The 21,883-nt window shown below is 43.3% G+C and overlaps 1 protein-coding gene across 5 annotated transcripts in view; it reads right to left on the bottom strand.

Moving 5' to 3' along the window:
* The window catches only part of GALNT18 (polypeptide N-acetylgalactosaminyltransferase 18), a 362,119-nt gene that overhangs the window by 57,718 nt on the left and 282,518 nt on the right, over positions 1–21,883 (bottom strand). For all 5 annotated transcript variants that reach the window (XM_076343982.1, XM_076343981.1, XM_076343980.1 and 2 more), the window contains one exon: positions 4,760–4,945. In XM_076343982.1, coding sequence (XP_076200097.1) covers positions 4,760–4,945 — 186 coding nt within the window. The remainder of the gene's footprint in view (positions 1–4,759; positions 4,946–21,883) is intronic.

Below are 21,883 nucleotides of genomic sequence, written 5' to 3'. Positions count from 1 at the left end.
GAGTTTCATAAAGTCCCTCTATGTAAAAATCAATACTTTATTACATTAAAATCACACAGCAGAAATTTTTAGAGAGGGATATAAGTGCAAATCCATGGCTGCTATTTGACAGGAAGTAAAACGAGACATTTTGCTCCACACTGTGCTCTACCACTTCTGCCTCAGAACAAAACTCAGGACAAATAAATTTTCCAAGGGAAATCCTATAATCTATCTACTTAAACAACAGCCTTTACTGGGCCATAAACATCCCAAAGATTTTGTCAGCCACCAGATATGATTTAAAAATAACATTGGAAGCATTGAATTTTCTTAGTAAGTATCTAGGTTTCTGAGCTGCTGAAGCAACGACTGCTTCTTACATCCCAAAGCACTGATTTAATGTTAATCTGGAGCAAATATATTTATTATGGAAGCATTTTCTAACTAAAGTACAATTGACTCCCACATTAGCAAAGTATACTAAAAAGTAGGAAACTGAAGTCTGGCATAAACAGGCATAACTCAATCCTTAAAAATGATGACTCCCCTCAAGCCCTACATCATTCATAACACTTTATGTGGAACTACTCCTTAAGTGATCATTTTTTCCTGACTTTTCTAGCAAGCGACTAGATAGAGAAACATGCTGTGGGGTGTTGTAAGACAACCAGCTGATCCCATGGACAAATCCCGCTCATGCACCACTCTGGCTGCACTTGCACTTGCCAGTGTATCTGCCACTTCTGTGAAGGAAAAGGAGGATGCCAGCACACAGACATTCGTCTTCCAGCACTAACAAGGCTTCCTGAGATCAGGTACTAAATTGGTCCAGTGCATCCCAACTCCTTTCTCATGCAACCCTGCAGGCACCAACACTTGTTTCCTCACAGTTTATTGTATAAGAGAAAGAGCATCTGGGGCCTCAGTAATCACATCCTCCCATGCAGCTGGAGAAGGAAAACAGCTCACATGTAGCACACTGGCTTTATCACCAGCAACAACTCAGTGTGTTCCCCAAAGCTGAGAATATGATGGGAGGAAAAAAAGAAAAAAACAAAACCAAAAACATAGGGGAGGACACATGGAGAGCACAGCTCTTGCTCCTGAGACTTGAAAAATCTTTCCTTTGGGTTTTAAGTGCTTTTCTGAATCCATTTATCTAAGTAGTTACGATGCAGAAATCACCATGGTGTTGGAGATCCCCATTTGAAGCCCTCAGTACTTCAGAACCACCCACAGAGATCCCAAGAGGGCAGTCACAGCATACTGCCAAATGATTCTAACTCCATTTTATTATTATTAGCTCCTGAAGACTAAAACCTTTGGAAACATCTGACTATAGGGCTTCTCAGAGATCTGGGAATTCTTCCATGGAAAAAACAGGTCCTGTGGTTAATATTTTGCAATAACATATTTCATGGAAAGTCCCAACTGTTATAACTGAACACATTTCTATTACCTACACAGTCCATTACCAGTGCACTATTTCATCAGCTTCCAGATAGAGAATTATTCCTGTAGTTATCCACTTGTGTAACAGTATTTGGCCATGCTATCTGTCTGTCCTCTCTGCATGTCTCACGCAATGATGTCTCGACATCTTTTTGCCTAAGCTGAAACTAGGTTTGATTTGAAAATTGTCCCTCTTTGGTATTTCACCTTTAATTTAATCCTGAGGTAAGCAAAGATGAAACAGAAATGCTGCCATCCAGTCTGATATCTAAATTTGACCCAATCCATCCTCAGCCTTTCTCATCCACCATCTTTTTGCCCCCTGCCTACTGGAAGTCTGTATTACAAGTGTCCCACAAGCTTTAAGTTATTTTTTAGGTTGCTGCTTTACACTGAATACTCCCTTTTTCTACTGATGTTTCTACACCAACCAGAGACTGCATTGCTCCTAACCTTTTGATGTATAAAAGAGGACTCCCACTAATGACGTAGGTTTTCTTTATACTGACTGATTCAATTACAGTGCTTGGGAGTGTAGCTTTGTACTGTATTTTCCTCTCTCCCTTAAAAGGCCAGAAGCTTTCCTTAAACATGTCCTTGTTTCCTACTGCTCTGGAATCAGTTCAGTACTCGCAAAGTTTAGCATGGGAAAGGAAAAGGAAGTCCCAGGTCTTTGGAGCTCTTCCCCTGATTCTTGGCACCAGGCCTTGCACAATGAACACAAAGATGCTTAGAACAGCTTCAAATTACACAACTGATTTGGAATACTTGAGCACGTGTCAGGCTGTCAGAACAAAACAGAGCCCCAATACTGTTCTATGTCCTTCCCTATTTTCCACATGGCAAAAGATGGAAGCTGGGTGAACAACACTTGAATGTACCCAGCTGTAAGTCACAGACCCCATCTGATAGAAGAACCTTCTGATGGTCACAAAGGTGCCATACTGTCTCTGAACATCCTATAGCAATTACTAGGTAAAGAGTAGATTCAGGCTTTATAGGCCTGTTACAACTGTGAAAACTAAACTGTTTCCCAGTATATTTTAAATAAGTATGTGGGCATGTGTGTGTTTATTTGGTTTTCTACAGTGGTGAGAAATACAAATGAAGGTTCTTTGTGCTACAGGTTCCATACATACACATAGTAATGGATTTCTCCCTACAACAGAGGTATCTCATTACATTGCAGAAGAGGCTACCACTATTAAAAGCTGATTTAGCGCTTGCCATTTCCAGCTTTTAAGTCTGCACTACGGTTTGACAGCAGTAGCCTTTGTGAAGACAAAGAGAGAATATAATCTGCATTGCAATTTATTCAAGTAGTTCAGTGCAATGTTTAGTACATTTGTGGCAGGAAAATGACTGGAGATTGAAGTAGTAAGAAAACTTGTTATTCCTCTTCAAAACTATGAACAAAATCAGTTTTGGCAGTACAAGATCTACCGTGCAAACACCTTGATGCACTTTGTGACCTGAAGAAATCAGTTCAATCCACACACTGTATTTATTTTTCCTTTGTTTAATAAAATATATTTGTTTCCTTTGTTTAATAAATAAGTTTTCAAATTTATTAAAACAGGCTTATTTTTTTCTGATCTATCGGCACAGTCAAGACTGTGTTATTATTAGTTGTTAAATTTTCATCTAACAAGTAATAACTTATCTTCGTATTCTTTATGAATTTGATTTCCAAATTGCATTCAAATCTCAACTTTGCACAAGATTAAGCACCACCACCATCATATCTGGATTAATATTATACAAATACGTGTATAATACTGTATATCCTGGTTAGCAAAAGGAATTTCTAAGTTTTGTGTTAATGCTATGTTTGCAAGTCAAAAAATTGAAACTTGATCAACCAATGAAGATCAACCAATCTTCAGGAAAATAACTAACAATAAAAAATACAAACTGAAATTTAAATCTATCAGGTTAATCACAAATAGAATTAATTTGAAATTGTTTTGATGTAAAATAAGCAACCCTATCTTCCGGAAATGTCTTTATTCTTGTATGCACTGCTGTGCAACTACTCAAAACAGGGACACTTAAAGGGTAGCTTGGATTCTGTGAACATGGGATTAACTTCCAGAAAGGTCCTTTCCCTATACCAGATCATAGAGGATTTTTTTCCCGGTACTTTCATGGTATATTATGTGGCTAATTCTGCAACCTGAAAATAGGACAATGACTTCCCCACTTTGCCAAAATTATCTAGTTTTAACCATGAGAGATGAAGGAAACTATTAAAAGCAGCTGAATCAACATCAGCATTCATATATCTAGCTGTTTTTTGGTTTCTAACCTTTTGTCCTTATTAAACTAAAGGAAGAGAAGTACAGCATTTTATTTCTCGAACCAGAAATCGCAGCAAAACCAGTTTCTCTGAACAGTTGCAAAATCACTCAGATTTTACAGAGATTTTATTAAAGAAAATATAAATTGTCCAAGTTCATTTATTAAGTCTAGAATATTTGCTTTTGCTGTATGATGAGAACTGCACACTAAGTCAAACCTCAAATTCAACTACAGCCATGGTTTCCAACCTCTAGGTGGAAACAACCTGTTCTACATGGATCCTGAATATTTTCCAGAGTAGGTACAGTCACCTTTCTCAGAGCCCTATAGCTCTTAACAGTTCATAGATTAAATATCATTGACTATAGAAATGAAGAACAACTAAAATCAGATGTCAAACTGAACTCTCAGGTTAGCCATCCAACATTATCTTTTCATTACAATGGACCAACCAGTGCTCATCTATGGAAAAGAAATCTGGACAAGCAACCCAAAACAGAGTTGCAGCTAGATTCTGCAATATGTCATGACATCCACCAGCCACCCTTGCTCTGATGTGAAATTACTCAAGAGTGATACACCCTCAATAGATGTTAACATCCCTTGCCCCTTGGCAAAACTCCCCTCACAAATCTGGTGGAATTACAGCTTTCTGTGTTGGTAAATAAGAGACTCAAATTCAAAATAAGATGTGTAATATAGATTTGATGCTTCTTTTTTCCACATTTCTGCAGCTACTAGATTAAAATCTCCTTGAAGAGCGATCAGTGAGGATGATGAACAGGAAATTAATTGTTAAGGAACCTGAAGACAAAGAAATTATTCTAGAATAAGACACAACTACGTATATATTTTTATATATAAGTATCTATAGGCATATCTTATGCCTATATGTAAGACATAAATACATACATACGTGTATACAAATAACAACATCCTAGCAGAAAAATCAAAATTCAGAGGAGGAACCAAACCCACAAGGATCTAAAGCCAAAGCTTGCAAACACCGGTCTTTGTGACTCACCTCCTGGGGTATGTTCCACGCCATATAGACATGGCTCTTAAATTCATCCATCCAGACTTCAGCCACCCTTAGTGCATTTCTCCGGACATGAGCAGTTAGATCTTCTGTGTATGGTTTATGTGCTCTTTCAATGTGGGCAATCCTGGAGCAAGGTAGAACCTCAACACTTCCTCCACATTGCCATACCTAGGAGGAAAAAAGACATTCTGCTAGTGAGAGCTCCCTACACCACTGCTGTCCTTTAATAAACACACTGAAATTATTTTATTGCTGTGCTTGTCATTGTTACAAAGGAGAATAACTACTCAAGACTTATTTGGCTATACAGAGGTTTTTTTTAGACAGTTGTGAGAGGAGTTATTACCTTGCCTTACCATGAATTATTACTACTACTTAACCTCACTACAGAATTATTACATTACCAGTAGCCTCTCATCACAATCTTCCTGGATCAATTTAGCTATTCTCAAGATTATTAATAAAATTATTTACAGGGCATCCAAAACAATAGCGTCTGGGTTCAAGTTTTAGTGCCTTGCAGGCACTTCTCTAAGATTGTGCACAGTCCATCTCAATGTATACACGCACTATTCAGAATCTTGAACTAGGCAGCCTTACGTAAAAGGGAAACTAAGCCAATCAGCTTTTTAAGATCACTAAAGTTTCAGGTTCTAGGAAGACTAGGAATATAAATGCATCTTATGCTTTGCTTTAAACATAGCTCAGAAAGGATCAGGTTTATTTCTTTTAAGGAGTAGTGACAAAGACTGCCTAGTGAAAATGTTCTATGAACAATTTCAACACACACTACTCTTATAAATTATAATACATTTATAATGTAGGTTACTGTACCTGCTCAAGTGTGTTTCAGTTTTGCCCACTACCGCAGCTGAGCTAATGTCCATAATGTTAATCATAAATATAGCATTCATTTCTGATTTTCTCTTTCTGCTTTCAACAAAAGAGAAAACCACTTTGGCAGCCTTAACTGTCAGTGAAGTACTTGAATTTTTTTACATAGAAGCTCTTTTTCTGTGTATCTTGTATTATGTACACTTCCTAACAAGATCAAGGCAGCCCATTCATAATGGTTGAGTGGATGCTGCTCAGGTGAAAACCCAGATGTACTCAAACTGTTTGATCCTACTGAACAAGTACCTCCGTGTCCCAGAGGCAGGTGTACTCACTGAGAAGTGACAGAGTTTGCCTTATGATACTGCTAGCAGAGGTTCCTGAGGCTTGGCATCCCATACCAAGAGAGCAAAAAATGAGCGCGAGGGTGCTCCTTCCTCATACAGCTCATCCAGGAGAGAGTATATTCTGGTCTCCCTCCTAGTGGCCAGGGATGTGGGTTGGCAGAACATCACGTTCTGGAGCTGACCTCAGACCCCTCAGGTCTGTCCATCCTATAGGCATATGCTCTACTAAGGAGGCACTTTGTTCAGTCATTCATTTTATATATTTAGACATCTGGCTTGAATACAGCATTTAGGCATTTGGCAGCTCCTGAGACCAGAAAACGTGGCGTGGATTCAGAATGTTTACAAAGCCTTTTCTGAACCAGTGCCTAATTGCATTCAGCATATGCTGGGTGAAGAGATAGAGCCTTGGTTTTCAGAGCTCTCTGGAAGGTGAGCTATTCCATGAACCTACTGTACAGTCGAGAAGGGAGTTGAAAAGTCTCTAGCATGTCTCTGTGTCCAGAACTTGGAAAACCGTAAGAGTAAATAAATCTAACCATTACCAACATCAGGACAAAACTGAGATGATCATAAATATTTAAAAATAAATGGGCAATTGACCTGGCACAGGAATAAATAATCTGGAAACAGCATCTGTCTTTCTAAATATCATATAAACTGGGCAATCCAGTTTAACGATCTAACAAAAATAAGTGTGTCAAACATTTAATTCTAAATGGTTCAGCTACATTTCCTAATAAAGATTAAATATGAAGTATCATCAGGCTTTGCTCACACAATGCCTGCTTTCAATCCAAGCCATTTCTCAGTACAGCACTGACATCCAGCTATAAATTTTTTCAGAGTTACTCACTGTACACTGTTTAAATTAGTATTATAAAAGACAAGGAAGATGTAGAGACGGTCATAACTTAGCCTAGGACAAGACAATTCACATACTGCAAGCGCTGCCTCCTCTGTCTAGCCTTTGCTCATTTTAACTAGGGATGGCCTCGATCCAAGTCCAACACGTGAATACTAAATCTTTTGTGGGATTTTCAGCGTTAGGTCTGAATGCCATCTCGACAACAAGCTGAGCCAAAAATTCACGGTCTATAAGCAGCTGAATTTCCAAGTAAATTTCTAGGATCTGAAAATTTGAAGAGCGGACTCATCTATAATTTTAGTACTGATTCAGTAATCAGTAAAATCTAATTTGACTTTATAATCATAGAATCATAGAATCATTAAGGTTGGAAAAGACCTCTAAGATCATCGAGTCCAACCGTCAACCCAACACCACCATGTCCACTAAACCATGTCCCTAAGCGCCTCATCTACACGTCTTTTAAATACCTCCAGGGATGGGGACTCCACCACTTCCCTGGGCAGCCTATTCCAATGTTTCACCACTCTTTCAGTAAAGAAATTTTTCCTTACATCCAATCTAAACCTCCCCTGCCGCAACTTGAGGCCATTTCCTCTCGTCCTATCACTTGTTACTTCGGAGAAAAGACCAACACCCACCTCGCTACAACCTCCTTTCAGGTAGTTGTAGAGAGCGATGAGGTCTCCCCTCAGCCTCCTTTTTTCCAGGCTGAACAACCCCAGTTCCCTCAGCCGCTCCTCATAAGGCTTGTTCTCCAGACCCCTCACCAGCCTCGTTGCCCTTCTCTGGACACGCTCCAGCACCTCAATGTCCTTCCTGTAGTGAGGGGCCCAAAACTGAACACAGTATTCGAGGGGCGGCCTCACCAGTGCCGAGTACAGGGGCACGAGCACTTCCCTACTCCTGCTGGCCACACTATTTCTGATACAGGCCAGGATGCCATTGGCCTTCTTGGCCACCTGGGCACACTGCCGGCTCATGTTCAGCCGGCTGTCAACCAACACCCCCAGGTCCTTCTCTGCTGGGCAGCTTTCCAGCCACTCTTCCCCAAGCCTGTAGCGCTGCATGGGGTTGTTGTGACCGAAGTGCAGGACCCGGCACTTGGCCTTGTTGAACCTCATACAGTTGGCCTGGGCCCATCGATCCAGCCTGTCCAGGTCCCTCTGCAGAGCCTTCCTACCCTCGAGCAGATCAACACTCCCGCCCAACTTGGTGTCGTCTGCAAACTTACTGAGGGTGCACTCAATGCCCTCATCCAGATCATCAATAAAGATATTAAACAAGACTGGCCCCAGTACTGAGCCCTGGGGAACACCGCTCGTGACCGGCCGCCAACTGGATGTAACTCCATTCACAACTCTCTGGGCCCGGCCGTCCAGCCAATTTTTGACCCAGCGCAGAGTCCACCTGTCTAAGCCGTGAGCCGCCAGCTTCTCGAGGAGAATGCTGTGGGAGACAGTGTCAAAGGCCTTGCTGAAGTCCAGGTAGACCACATCCACAGCCTTTCCCTCATCCACTAGGCGGGGCACCTGGTCATAGAAGGAGATCAGGTTGGTCAAGCAGGACCTGCCTCTCATGAATCCGTGCTGGCTAGGCCGGATCCCCTGGTTGTCCCACTCTTGCCTTGTGAGCGCCCTCAAGATGAGCCGCTCCATAATCTTCCCCGGCACCGAGGTCAGGCTGACAGGCCTGTAGTTCCCCGGATCCTCCTTCCGGCCCTTCTTGTGGATGGGCGTCACATTGGCAAGCCTCCAGTCTTCCGGGACCTCCCCCGTTAACCAGGACTGCTGATAAATGATGGAGAGCGGCTTGGCGAGCACCTCCGCCAGCTCCCTCAGCACTCTCGGGTGGATCCCATCCGGCCCCATAGACTTGTGAGCGTCCAGGTGGCATAGCAGGTCATTGACTGCTTCCTCCTGGATTACAGGGGGTTCATCCTGCTCGCCGTCCCCGTCTTCCAGCTCGGGGGGCCGAGTACCCTGAGGATAACTGGTCTGCCTGTTAAAGACTGAGGCAAAGAAGGCATTGAGTACCTCAGCCTTTTCCTCATCCTCAGTGACAATGTTCCCCCTTGCATCCAATAAAGGATGGAGATTCTCCTTGGCTCTCTTCTTGTCATTAATATATTTGTAAAAACTTTTTTTGTTGTCTTTAACGACAGCGGCCAGATTGTGTTCTAGTTGGGCTTTTGCCTTTCTCATTTCTTCTCTGCACGACCTAACAAGATCCCTATACTCTTCTTGAGTCGCCTGCCCCTTCTTTCACAAGCGGTAAACTCTCCTTTTTTTCCTGAGTCCCAGCAAGAGCTCCCCGTTCAGCCAGGCCGGTCGTCTTCCCCGCCCATTCTTCTTACAGCGTACAGGGACAGCCTGCTCCTGCGCCTTTAAGACTTCCTTCTTGAAGAATGTCCGTCCTTCCTGGACCCCTTTGCCCTTCAGGACCGTCTCCCACGGGACTCTCTCAACCAGCGTCCTGAACAGGCCAAAGTCCGCCCTCCGGAAGTCCATGGTTGTGGTTTTGCTGCCCCCCCTCCTTACTTCACCAAGAATCGAGAATTCTACCATTTCATGGTTGCTAAGCCCAAGACGGCCTCCGACCACCACATCTCCCACCAGTCCTTCTCTGTTTGTAAACAGCAGGTCGAGCGAGGCACCTCCCCTGGTAGGCTCACTTACCAGCTGTGTCAGGAAGTTGTCTTCCACACACTCCAGGAACCTCCTAGACTGCTTCCTCTCTGCCGTGTTGTATTTCCAGCAGACGTCCGGGAAGTTGAAGTCCCCCACGAGAACAAGGGCTAGCGATTGAGAAACTTCTGCCAGCCGCTTATAGAACGCTTCATCCGCCCCTTCATCCTGGTTGGGTGGTCTATAACAGACTCCCAGCAGGATATCTGCCTCGTTGGCCTTCCCCCTCATCCTTACCCATAGACACTCAACTGTACCATCATCACAGTCGTTGAGCTCTATACAATCAAAACACTCCCTAACATACAGGGCCACCCCACCGCCTCTCCTTCCTCACCTGTCCCTTCTGAAGAGTCTATAGCCATCCATTGCAGCACTCCAGTCATGAGAGTCACCCCACCATGTTTCTGTGAGGGCGACTAAGTCATATCTCTCCCGCTGCACAATGGCTTCCAGCTCCTCCTGCTTGCCGCCCATGCTGCGTGCATTGGTGTATATGCACTTGAGCTGGGCTATCGATTTCACCCCCGGCATCGGCACGCCACCCCTCAGCTCATCTCTAGCGAGCCTGGTTTTATCCCCTTCCCCCTTTGAACCTAGTTTAAAGCCCTCTCAATGAGCCCTGCTAATTCATGAGCCATGATCCTTTTTCCCTTGTGAGACAGCTGGACTCCGTCTGTCACCAGCAGGCCCGGTGCCATGTAAACCTCCCCATGATCAAAAAAACCAAAATTCTGCCGATGGCACCAGCCCTTGAGCCACCTGTTGATCAGATGTGTTTTCCTGTTCCTTTCAGTATCCTTCCCTGCCACTGTAGGGATAGAGGAAAACAATGAAGTCATATATGTTTTCAAAAAACATCCGGAGATGACAAAGTCTTCAAAATAGTTTGTAAATAACAATTACCCACTACCTGAATAAACACCAATTAATCAAATCTGGTGGCCACTCCTTTCTCTCAGACGCTGTCAGTCTTTGTTCTATTTCCAAAGACTAATTCATTATTCTGCAAGAACCATGGATTCACTTAAAAACTTAATGCTAAGAGCAAGCTGTCAATATAGATGCTGACAGAACAGGCAGATTGTATTAAACAGCTTCAAAACATTCAAGGTCAGGTTGGACGGGGCTCTGAGCAACCTGCTCTAGTTGAAGATGTCCCTGCCCATGGCAGGCGGGTTGGACTGGATGACCTTTAGAGGTCCCTTCCAGCCCAAACTATTCTATGATTCTATGATTCTAAAACCAAATCCTATTATTTCTAAGCAAAAATCTCCTGCAATCCATGAAAATGTGATTAGCATGCACCAAAACTGGACTGGAGATATATATGTTAATAGTGTCCATATATCAAGATGACTAAAAGTCCTTTAACTAATGACTTTTTAAAGAGGAAGACATGAGAAACACGTGATCTGAAGATATGGGAGTCATAAGTTACAGTGTGTGCAGAGCTTGCACTAAACAAGTAGCACTACCCTAGATGAAGGCTACAAAGCCTTGCAGAGCACTCTCAGAGTGAAAGCAGATGCAATGCTTTATAAGGGCAGAAAGCACAATCCTAATTTGCCTAGATGGTCACATCTACAAAAGCGATAGTACTTTTCTCTCCCACAAGCGTTCTTTGTCCATGGGATTACAGTATGGTGAAAAAGCTCTTTTCTCCAAACATTTCATTGCACTTAGGGAGAGGCCAGTTGCAAAGAAAGAAAATGTAGGGAGGCATTAAAGTGGGATTTTCAAATGGTATGAAACTCTCCTGGAATCTCAAGGGATTCTAGATTCCCAACTCCCCAAAACACGTGCAAAATCTGCAGCCAAGGAATGAAAGGCTTTGCTAGTCATACACTAAATATTAAACACTGTACTAAACAGGATATATGAATACTAAACAATATAATGTGATTAACTGACTGCTACAGAAAGTGTTAGGTTTTTTTCATTCTTCCCTGATTATATTTGAAGTAAGGGAATTTCTTGCAGCTACGTCAAGAACAACCATCCATTCTTTCTTTCTTTCCTTAGACCAACTGTCCACTTGAATCTGACTACTCCTAGCTCCCCCCATCTCCTTTACTCATGTAAACAAATCCATGGTACTCCAACCATTGTGTTGGAGCCATTGTGGATGGTTGGACGGTTTTTCAAGACATCTTGAAAAGGTATAAATCTCACATCAAAAGTGCATAGGAGAGACTCATTAATTACTCTGAACCAACACCTTTTGGTCAAAGACAATTTTTAGGGTTTTTTTTAATTAATATTTTAATACTAAGAAATATATTTTCTTAAAGACTCAACTTAGAGGGAAGTTGCGAAGCCTTTTAGAGTGGTCTGTTCTTTATCTAATAAAATTCCTGTAGACAAGAGAATGTCTTTATAGTTAAGAAATAGGAATAGCAATTGAGGGGTCAATTCCTCACAACTTCACACGTTTCGCCTGTGAATTTCACAGCTACTTTTTTGCCATCATTAGTAATCTTTACTCAGGCTTCATCCATACTGAATAGCACCTTTCTAGTTCTCCAGCACTGTTATTTCATATGATGGCTATAAATAAATACAAATGTTTAAAATCAGTGAAGCTTTTCCAAATTATCACCCATGACTTTAGTAGGAAGTCTAAAGATAAAAGAGCTTCAAAGACTTTTTTTAACCACACGGAATGGTTTGAAGTAAAATGTTGTATCCCTGAGCATACTGTCGCTGCAATCAGTAATAGTTAATGACAAACCCGCTCGTACAAATTGCAAGGAAGAAACTTGATGAATTTCTTAAACTATGGTTAAAAGGAAATACAGCACCTTTTCCTGTTGCCCATGAAGATGTTTTACCTATGGTAGCAAGAGGTGGAAATTGCTAGCAATAGTCTCAATTTCCTGCCAAATCCCTAAACATACATATACACTTGTCAAAAATAACATATGCTTCCATCATTGTGATACAATAAATAGCAATTCACATTTCATTCTGTAAAAGAATAAATTGCAACACTGTACCATTAGGTCTCAGGCTTTGCCTTAAGGCAAAGACCTTAGAAAGTTTTCAAGTGTGAGGGACTGCCTATCTTCAGGAGTACTTAGTATGATTGCTGGAGTCCCAGCAATGCAGAAAGTTTGCTTTTCTTTGGAGGAATTTCTTGAGGTTCTGGTCCTGCTGGTTCACTTCACAAAAACAGTCTTTTAGAAAAAGAACACACCAACCGGAGCTGCCCTTCCAAAGAGCTCTCAGAATCCACTTCAGTGTGTTTTCAGTGCTCCCTTCCAAGAGTACCCTATAAAAGGCTCTTTATTCTTGAATTTCCTGAGGAGGTTCATGTATTTGGTATAGCCCCAAGAAGGGCTTAGAGGGCTTCCTCCTCTTGAAAGGGTTCCTTCATCACTAGTAAAAGGTAGTAAAATTCCATAAAAAAATTCAAGCTGTAAAGGGACAGTAGTAGTGCCAAAGCAACTTCTAACATTTACGAAGCTGAAAGACTAAGCAAAGCCTATGACCTAAACTAAGCAAAGCAAGTGGGAGATGATAGGAACATTAAATGAATACAGAGAATCTATCTGGGGGAAAAAAAAGGGGTGGGTGGGAAATCTTTCTCCCTTTTAAATCTTCAGTTGTTGACTTACGTGGGGAATTTGTCCAAGCTCCAATTACGTCTTACCGTTAATTTACTGAAGGTACATTTACATGTAAGCTGTAATTGTGGCCCTACATCTGTGTGAATTTATGTTTACCAGGGTTAAAGTAGCCCAACAGAGCAAATAGAAAACATATTCTTCATATTGGAACAGCCAGCAAAGCAGAGGACATGTAAAACTGCAGAGAGAACACAGCTGGTGGCACAACAGATTAGCTGCAACTTCCACTCTGTTAAACGAGTAAAGGACCAAAGTACTGGGCAGTCCAGTGGGATGGCACAAGTGGGGCAGCTACAGAAGCAGTAACACACCAGATGGCTTCCTTAAGCATTTTGCAAAGGCGTAAGCCCTAATACTGCTATGCTGTCATCCCTCACTCATTTCCACCAAAACAAGGGCTGTAGTGACAGCATTTGCACAGCCTTCAGTGTGCAGCAGAGACAGGTGACTCACACATCCTTAGAAATGTCTAAAGCAATCTGGTTATAATTTTTTTAGAGCAAATTCCATGCACGTCTGGAAAATCTGTTTCACTAGACAAAGGGTCTCCATTTCTAATTAGTTTTATTTTTAAATCCACATCCTTTAGTAAATCCTTTTCAACTGCATTTAAACATATTTGAATTTGCATATTCAATCAAAACAATTACAATTCTGAAGCTGAACCCTCTCTCAAATATTTAATTTATACTTCATTATAAAATGATATAACACTACTTCATTAAAAGTGTTTTTTCTCTCTTTAATCACTGAGTGTTCTTTTCATGTTGTGGAAGCTTAATCTAATAAAAAAAATAAACCTACGTGATGCTGAGCAGTTTATGAGCATGTACTACATTCATTAAATTTACACAGATCATGCAGTTTCTCCAAGAACTAATGTGACCTTGTTTGAAACCATCATTTCATTTGGACTGCAATCAAAACTTTTTAATAATTAAGTGATTTCTCAAAAAGCTGAAGCAATTTCTAGCTTCTGTGAAGTCTGCAAATTAGAACAACTCATTAAAGATGCCCTGAAGATAAAAAAAATAGTCAGTGTGAATTAATTACTACTGTAGATACAAACAAATAGTCACCAATATCTTTCAAATATATTTTGGGAAACAATTTAATGCAAAAAATACTTGTTAACCTTTGTCATTACTAATAATAGTTTACTGATAACCAATAATGAGCTTGATGCTTTACAGGCAAGTATGAATAAACTATTTTTATTCAATACCATGAGCTAAGTCTGTGATCATTTTGGGTCTGCATTTTTATTTTGGTATCTTGACAGGTGACTGCAGAAAGGACAGGGAGAATGGTCAGATACAAAGATCACTGAAATCACGTTCATGTTTCCAGTAGCTATCAGGGGGGTTTGGATCACACCCTGAAAGTTTCTGGATTGTCACATACATTTGGGTATCTGTCTCTGTAAACCTAGAAACTATACTCCCCGGATTAAATACGTTAATCTTTATTTAGGGCATATCTCCAGTGAAGTCAGATAATCTTCACTAAATAATTGCAGTAGTGACAGTAAGTACTGATGGATTTGGCTAACTTTCCCCAAATTCAGCAAGAAACCATGCACAGCTTTGCTTATTCCACTGGTCTCAGCCAGCTTCTTCTCATTGAAGAAGTCTGCCCAAACAGGAGAATTAAACACAGAATCCTGGCCTGAGTCACATAAACTCAGGATTAGAAAAATCAGAACATGGGTGGACAGGAAGAGAAAGAAAATACACTGCTTACTGAAGCTATGATTCTGGTTTACTCCCTGCTTCTAGATGCTGAATAGGCTGGAAAAGAGAATCATGTCATTGGCGTGTACCCCTGCAGAGTGGGAAATTAGGGTGTAACTTAATTTCAAGAGGTGACTGCCTATAGTCACAGCTCAGAACAGAGAAAATCAGAGAGACCATAGAGAGAGCACAGAGAAATCAGAGACCAAAGGGAGAGATTTTTAAAATTACTTAATCTGTTTTACTGAAGCCCTGTGAGGTTTTTGAAGACTATTCTACTTATCATCATCATATGAGCTTGTCATACTTTCAGGTAAACTTATTTATTTGTGTGCGAGAATAGCTTTTTTCCATAACCAAGCTGATAATCTTAACATGAAACTGTAAGCAACCTAAAAAACCCACACATCCACAATCTAAAAGACTTTTTAGAAGGAAATAAAAGGCTTTAACATAACTAGAGCTGCTCTCAACTTTTAAAATGTAAATTATCCCTTAAATCTTACTTCTGAAGTCATCATTAATTGCCTCATAGGCCTTATTTTATATTAATTATGTCTTTATAAAAGACTCTCATTGAAAAAGTAATACATGTAAAGATTCTTCCCATATTAAATTGTCAGTAGTTTTCTTCCTCTTTTAGCTAATTGCTTCATTATGTACTTTTTAAAATTGTTTTGTTCTGCAGGGATTAATTTTGCACATATCTTCATGAGCTGTGAAACTTTTACAATGTACTGTTAAACTATGTACATTGTGTTGCTGGTTTACAATTGCAGGAACTACTCTATGCCTTGTGTTACTAGGACATAACATGCTTCAAGGGTCACTGAAGGCATATGGCTTCATTCAGTTCTTCAAATATGTCTATCTCATTGCTAGGCACAGCAAATAACTGCCATATAAATCACTTTATTGCCAAGTTTAAGTCATGAACAGGAAGTAAAAGAAATCACTTTTCATCTTAAAAGGCAAAAAAGCAGCAAACTGAATAACCAGATCACCACTGCTTTAGTATTCATGTAGCAACTTACTGCACTGCCCATCTTTTATGTTTTTACCTTTCTCTCCCTTACCACAGCTGTACTTAGTTTGATGAGTCTTGTTAATCTTGCACTAATCCTAAAGACTTGATCAGTACCAGAATACCAAACTAAGAATAGAAATAGAAATAGAGAAGGGAAGGGAAAGGGAAGGGAAAGGGAAGGGAAAGGGAAGGGAAAGGGAAGGGAAAGGGAAGGGAGAAAGAAAAAGATTTTCAGTTGGAAGGGACCTACAACGATCATCTGGTCCAACCGCCTGAGCAATTCAGGGATGACCAAAAGTTAAAGCATGGTATTAAGGGCATTGTCCAAATGCCTCTTAAACACTGACAGGCTTGGGGCATCAAGCACCTCTCTAGGAAGCCTGTTCCAGTGCTTGACCACCCTCTCGGTAAAGAAGTGCTTCCTAATGTCCACTCTGAACCTCCCCTGACGCAGCTTTGAACCATTCCCATGAGTTCTATCACTGGATACCAGGGAGAAGAGCTCAGCACCTCCCTCTCCACTTCCCCTCCTCAGGAAGCTGTAGAGAGCAATGAGGTCACCCCTCAGCCTCCTTTTCTCCAAACTAGACAAGCCCAAAGTCCTTAGCTGCTCCTCAAAGGACAGTCCTTCCAGCCCTTTCACCAGCTTTGTTGCCCTCCTCTGGATGCATTCAAGGACCTTCACATCCTTCTTAAATTGCGGTGCCCAGAACTGCACACAGTACTCAAGGTGAGGCCACACCAATGCTGAATACAGCAGGATAATCACCTCTTTTGACCGGCTGCTTACGCTGTGTTTGATGCACCCCAGGGTGCGGTTTGCCCTCTTGGCTGTCAGGGCACACTGCTGACTCATATTGAGCCTGCTGTCAACCGGCACTCCCAGATCCCTTTCTGCAGGGCTGCTCTCCAGCCATTCCTCTCCCAATTTATACTTGTGCCCGGCATTACTCTGTCCTAGGTGCAGAATCCGGCATTTCGACTTGTTAAATTCCATCCCATTCATCATTGCCCAGTGCTCCAATCTATCTAGATCCCTCTGCAAGGCATCTTGTACCTCAGGAGAGTCAACAGCACCTCCCAGTTTGGTATCATCAGTAAACTTGCTAATGGTACATTCAACTCCTGCATCCAGATAGTTGATTAATATGTTGAACAGGACTGGCCCTAGAATTGAACCCTGAGGAACACCGCTGGTGATCGGTCGCCAGCCAGATGTAGCCCCATTCACTACAACCTTTTGAGCCCTGCTCTTCAGCCAGTTCTTCACTCAGCGCACTGTCAACCCGCTCATCCCACGGTTGGACAACTTGTCCAAAAGGATACTGTGAGGGACAGTATCAAAAGCCTTACCAAAATCCAGAAGAAACACCTTCGCTTCATCCACTAGGTGAGTGACCTTATCGTAGAAGGATATCAAATTAGTTAAACAGGACTTTCCCTTTGTGAACCCATGTTGACTGTGCCTGACGATTGCATTATTCTTTAAATGCCTTTTAATAGTACCCAGTATAATCTTCTCCATAATTTTTCCAGGAACTGAGGTTAGACTAACAGGTCTGTAGTTCACCAGGTCTTCCCTCATGCCCTTCTTGTAGACTGGAGTAACATTGGCTACCTTCCAGTCAGCAGGGACCTCCCCATACTCCCAAGACATTTGGTAGATGATCGAGAGGGGTCCTGCCATAACATCCACTAGCTCCTTCAGTACTCTGGGATGAATCCCATCAGGCCCCATGGACTTGTGAACACTCAGCTGATACAGCTGGTCCCTTACAATTTCAGTGTCCACAAATGGAAAGTCACTGTTCCCACACTCGTGGTCCTCTGACTCAGGGGACCAGGCAGCCCAAGGTCTATCCATATTATTAAAGACTGAGGCAAAAAAACCATTGAATGCCTCCACTTTTTCTTCATCCCTATTAGTTGGATGACCATCTTCAACAGTATCGGTCCAATGTTTTCTTTAGACCTGGCCAGTTTCAACCCTAATTGAGCTTCGGCCTTTCATGTCTTCTCACTACATATACAAACCACAGCTCTGTGATCTTCCTGCGAAGCCTGACCTTGCTTCCAGAGATCATACAATTTCTTTTTCCTCTTGAGCTCCATGAGGAATCCCCTGTTCAGCCAAGCTGGTCTTCTGCCCCACTTGCTTGACTTACTGGTGCTGTGACACATGTAAAGGTATCTGGCCTTTGCAGCTTTGACCCAAACATGCTGGATTCATCCCAGTGAATCCATCCCAGTCATCTCCTCAGTTCTGTTACAGCACAACAATCCCTTGCTCTCCCACACTGGTCTTCCTCTAATCTTTGCTGGATTCTAAAAACTCTTGATGGAATTAAATTCTAGAGAGATATCCCCTCAGTATCATGTTAAAACAAATAAAGAGTATGGAATCTTCACAGACTAGCCCATGAAGAACTGTAATACCAGAAGCTACAATGGCACTGCCACCATGCTGTGACCTAAAGTGCAGAAAGATATTAAATATGAGGCTCTCTTATAATAATGCACTAATTAATTTGCATCTCACCCAAGTCCACTGATTTGTAAGTGCATATTGACTTAAACTGTTTTACTTTTTTCCATACCACTATAACCAACAATCTCCTCTCATAAAACATCAAGATGTCTATATTACTGCCCAGTTGGTAATGTGCAACCACACAGGCATAACCGGTGAAAAAACATCTGTGAGAAATCTCCAAGCGCCTCTTCCTCCTTCCTTGTAGGGTTTAGTGATGCCACGTGTTAGCTGGTGCTCTATCAATCATTTGCTTTCCAGTGAGAGCAGCTAATAAAATTTTCTTTTCCCAGAAAGAGCAAAACCACAAAAATGATTCACTACTAATGTTGTCTGTATGTGTAATTACACATAGTTCAGCTGTCTCACAGGGGGAAAAGGATCATCGCTCATCAATTGACGGGGCTCAATGAGAGGGCTTTAAACTAGGTTCGAAGGGGGAAGGGGATAAAACCAGGCTCACTAGAGATGAGCCTAGGGGTGGCAGGCCAATGCTGGGGGCGAAATCGATAGCCCAGCTCAAGTGCATCTACACCAATGCACGCAGCGTGGGTGGCAAACAGGAGAAGCTGGAAGCCATTGTGCAGCGGGAGAGATATGACTTAGTTGCCCTCACAGAAACATGGTGGGGTGACTCTCATGACTGGAGTGCTGCAATGGATGGCTATAAACTCTTCAGAAGGGACAGGCGAGGAAGGAGAGGCGGTGGGGTGGCTCTGTATGTTAGGGAGTGTTTTGATTGTCTAGAGCTCAATGATTGTGATGATGATACGGTTGAGTGTTTATGGGTAAGGATGAGGGGGAAGGCCAACGAGGAAGATATCCTGCTGGGAGTCTGTTATAGACCACCCAACCAGGATGAAGGGGTGGATGAAGTGTTCTACAAGCAGCTGGCAGAAGTCTCACAATCGCTAGCCCTTGTTCTCATGGGGGACTTCAACTTCCCGGACGTCTGCTGGAAATACAACACGGCAGAGAGGAAGCAGTCTAGGAGGTTCCTGGAGTGTGTGGAAGACAACTTCCTGACACAGCTGGTAAGTGAGCCTACCAGGGGAGGTGCCTCGCTCGACCTGCTGTTTACTAACAGAGAAGGACTGGTGGGAGATGTGGTGGTCGGAGGCCATCTTGGGCTTAGCGACCATGAAATGGTAGAATTCTCGATTCTTGGTGAAGTAAGGAGGGGGGCCAGCAAAACCTCAACCATGGACTTCTGGAGCGCGGACTTTGGCCTGTTCAGGACGCTGGTTGAGAGAGTCCCTTGGGAGACAGTCCTGAAGGGCAAAGGGGTCCAGGAAGGACGGACATTCTTCAAGAAGGAAGTCTTAAAGATGCAGGAGCAGGCTGTCCCCGTACGCTGTAAGAAGAACGGGTGGGGAAGACGACCGGTCTGGCTGAATGGGGAGCTTTTGCTGGGACTCAGGAAAAAAAGGAGAGTTTTCCACTTGTGGAAGAAGGGGCAGGCAATTCAAGAAGAGTACAGGGATCTCGTTAGGTCACGCAGAGAGGAAATGAGAAAGGCAAAAGCCCAGCTAGAACGCAATCTGGCCGCTGTCGTTAGAGACAACAAAGAATGTTTTTACAAATATATTAATGACAAGAAGAGAGCCAAGGAGAATCTCCATCCTTTATTGGATGCGGGGGGCAACACTGTCACCGAGGATGAGGAAAAGGCTGAGGTACTCAATGCCTTCTTTGCCTCAGTCTTTAACAGGCAGACCGGTTATCCTTGGGGTACTCAGCCCCCTGAGCTGGAGGACAGGGATGGCGAGCAGGATGAACCCCCCATAATCCAAGAGGAAGCAGTCAACGACCTGCTACGCCACCTGGATGCTCACAAGTCTATGGGGCCGGATGGGATCCACCCGAGAGTGCTGAGGGAGCTGGCGGAGGTGCTCGCCAAGCCGCTTTCCATCATTTATCAGCGGTCCTGGTTAACGGGGGAGGTCCCGGACGACTGGACGCTTGCCAATGTGACGCCCACCTATAAGAAGGGCCGGAAGGAGGATCCGGGGAACTACAGGCCTGTCAGCCTGACCTCGGTGCCGGGGAAGATTATGGAGCGGTTCATCTTGAGGGCGCTCACAAGGCATGTGCAGGACAACCACGGGATCAGACCCAGCCAGCCCAGGTTCATGAGAGGCAGGTCCTGCTTGACCAACCTCATCTCCTTCTATGACCAGGTGCCCCGCCTAGTGGATGAGGGAAAGGCTGTGGATGTGGTCTACCTGGACTTCAGGAAGGCCTTTGACACCATCTCCCACAGCATTCTCCTAGAGAAGCTGGCGGCTCACGGCTTAGACAGGTGTACTCTGCACTGGGTAAAGAACTGGCTGGACGGCCGGGCCCAGAGAGTTGTGGTGAATGGAGTTAAGTCCAGTTGGCAGCTGGTCATGAGTGGTGTGCCCCAGGGCTCAGTTTTGGGGCCGGTCTTGTTCAATATCTTTATCAATGATCTGGATGAGGGGACTGAGTGCACCCTCAGTAAGTTTGCAGACGACACCAAGTTGGGCGGGAGTGTTGATCTGCTCGAGGGTAGGAAGGCTCTGTAGAGGGACCTGGACAGGCTGGATCGATGGGCCGAGGCCAATTGTATGAGGTTCAACAAGGCCAAGTACTGTGTCCTGCACTTTGGCCACAACAACCCCATGCAGCGCTACAGGCTTGGGGAAGAGTGGCTGGAAAGCTGCCTGTCAGAAAAGGACCTGGGGGTGCTGGTTGACAGCCGGCTGAACATGAGCCGGCAGTGTGCCCAGGTGGCCAAGAAGGCCAATGGCATCCTGGCCTGTATCAGAAATAGTGTGGCCAGCAGGAGTAGGGAAGTGATCGTGCCCCTGTACTCAGCACTGGTGAGGCCGCCCCTCGAATACTGTGTTCAGTTTTGGGCCCCTCACTACAAGAAGGACGTTGAGGTGCTGGAGCGTGTCCAGAGAAGGGCAACGAGGCTGGTGAAGGGTCTGGAGAACAAGTCTTATGAGGAGCGGCTGAGGGAACTGGGGCTGTTTAGCCTGGAGAAAAGGAGGCTGAGGGGAGACCTTATGGCTCTCTACAACTACCTGAAAGGAGGTTGTAGCGAGGTGGGTGTCGGTCTCTTCTCCCAAGTAACTAGCGATAGGATGAGAGGAAATGGCCTCCAGTTGCGCCAGGGGAGGTTTAGATTGGACGTGAGGAAAAATTTCTTTACTGAAAGAGTGGTTAAACATTGGAACAGGCTGCCCAGGGAAGTGGTTGAGTCTCCATCCCTGGAAGTATTCAAAAGACGTGTAGATGAGGTGCTTAGGGACATGGTTTAGTGGACATGGTGGTGTTGGGTTGACGGTTGGCCTCAATGATCTTAGAGGTCTTTTCCAACCTTAATGATTCTATGATTCTATGCTGTAGCTGCAGGTTACATGCTGAGGCATTCATGGGCAAAACTGGGGGAAAAAAAAAATTATTCCACTGTAGGTTT

Source organism: Aptenodytes patagonicus, chromosome 7 (assembly GCF_965638725.1).
Source record: "Aptenodytes patagonicus chromosome 7, bAptPat1.pri.cur, whole genome shotgun sequence".
NCBI classification, from domain to species: Eukaryota; Metazoa; Chordata; class Aves; order Sphenisciformes; family Spheniscidae; genus Aptenodytes; species Aptenodytes patagonicus.
Note: the sequence above shows the minus strand (reverse complement) of the source record. Positions and strands in the feature narration are given on the sequence as shown.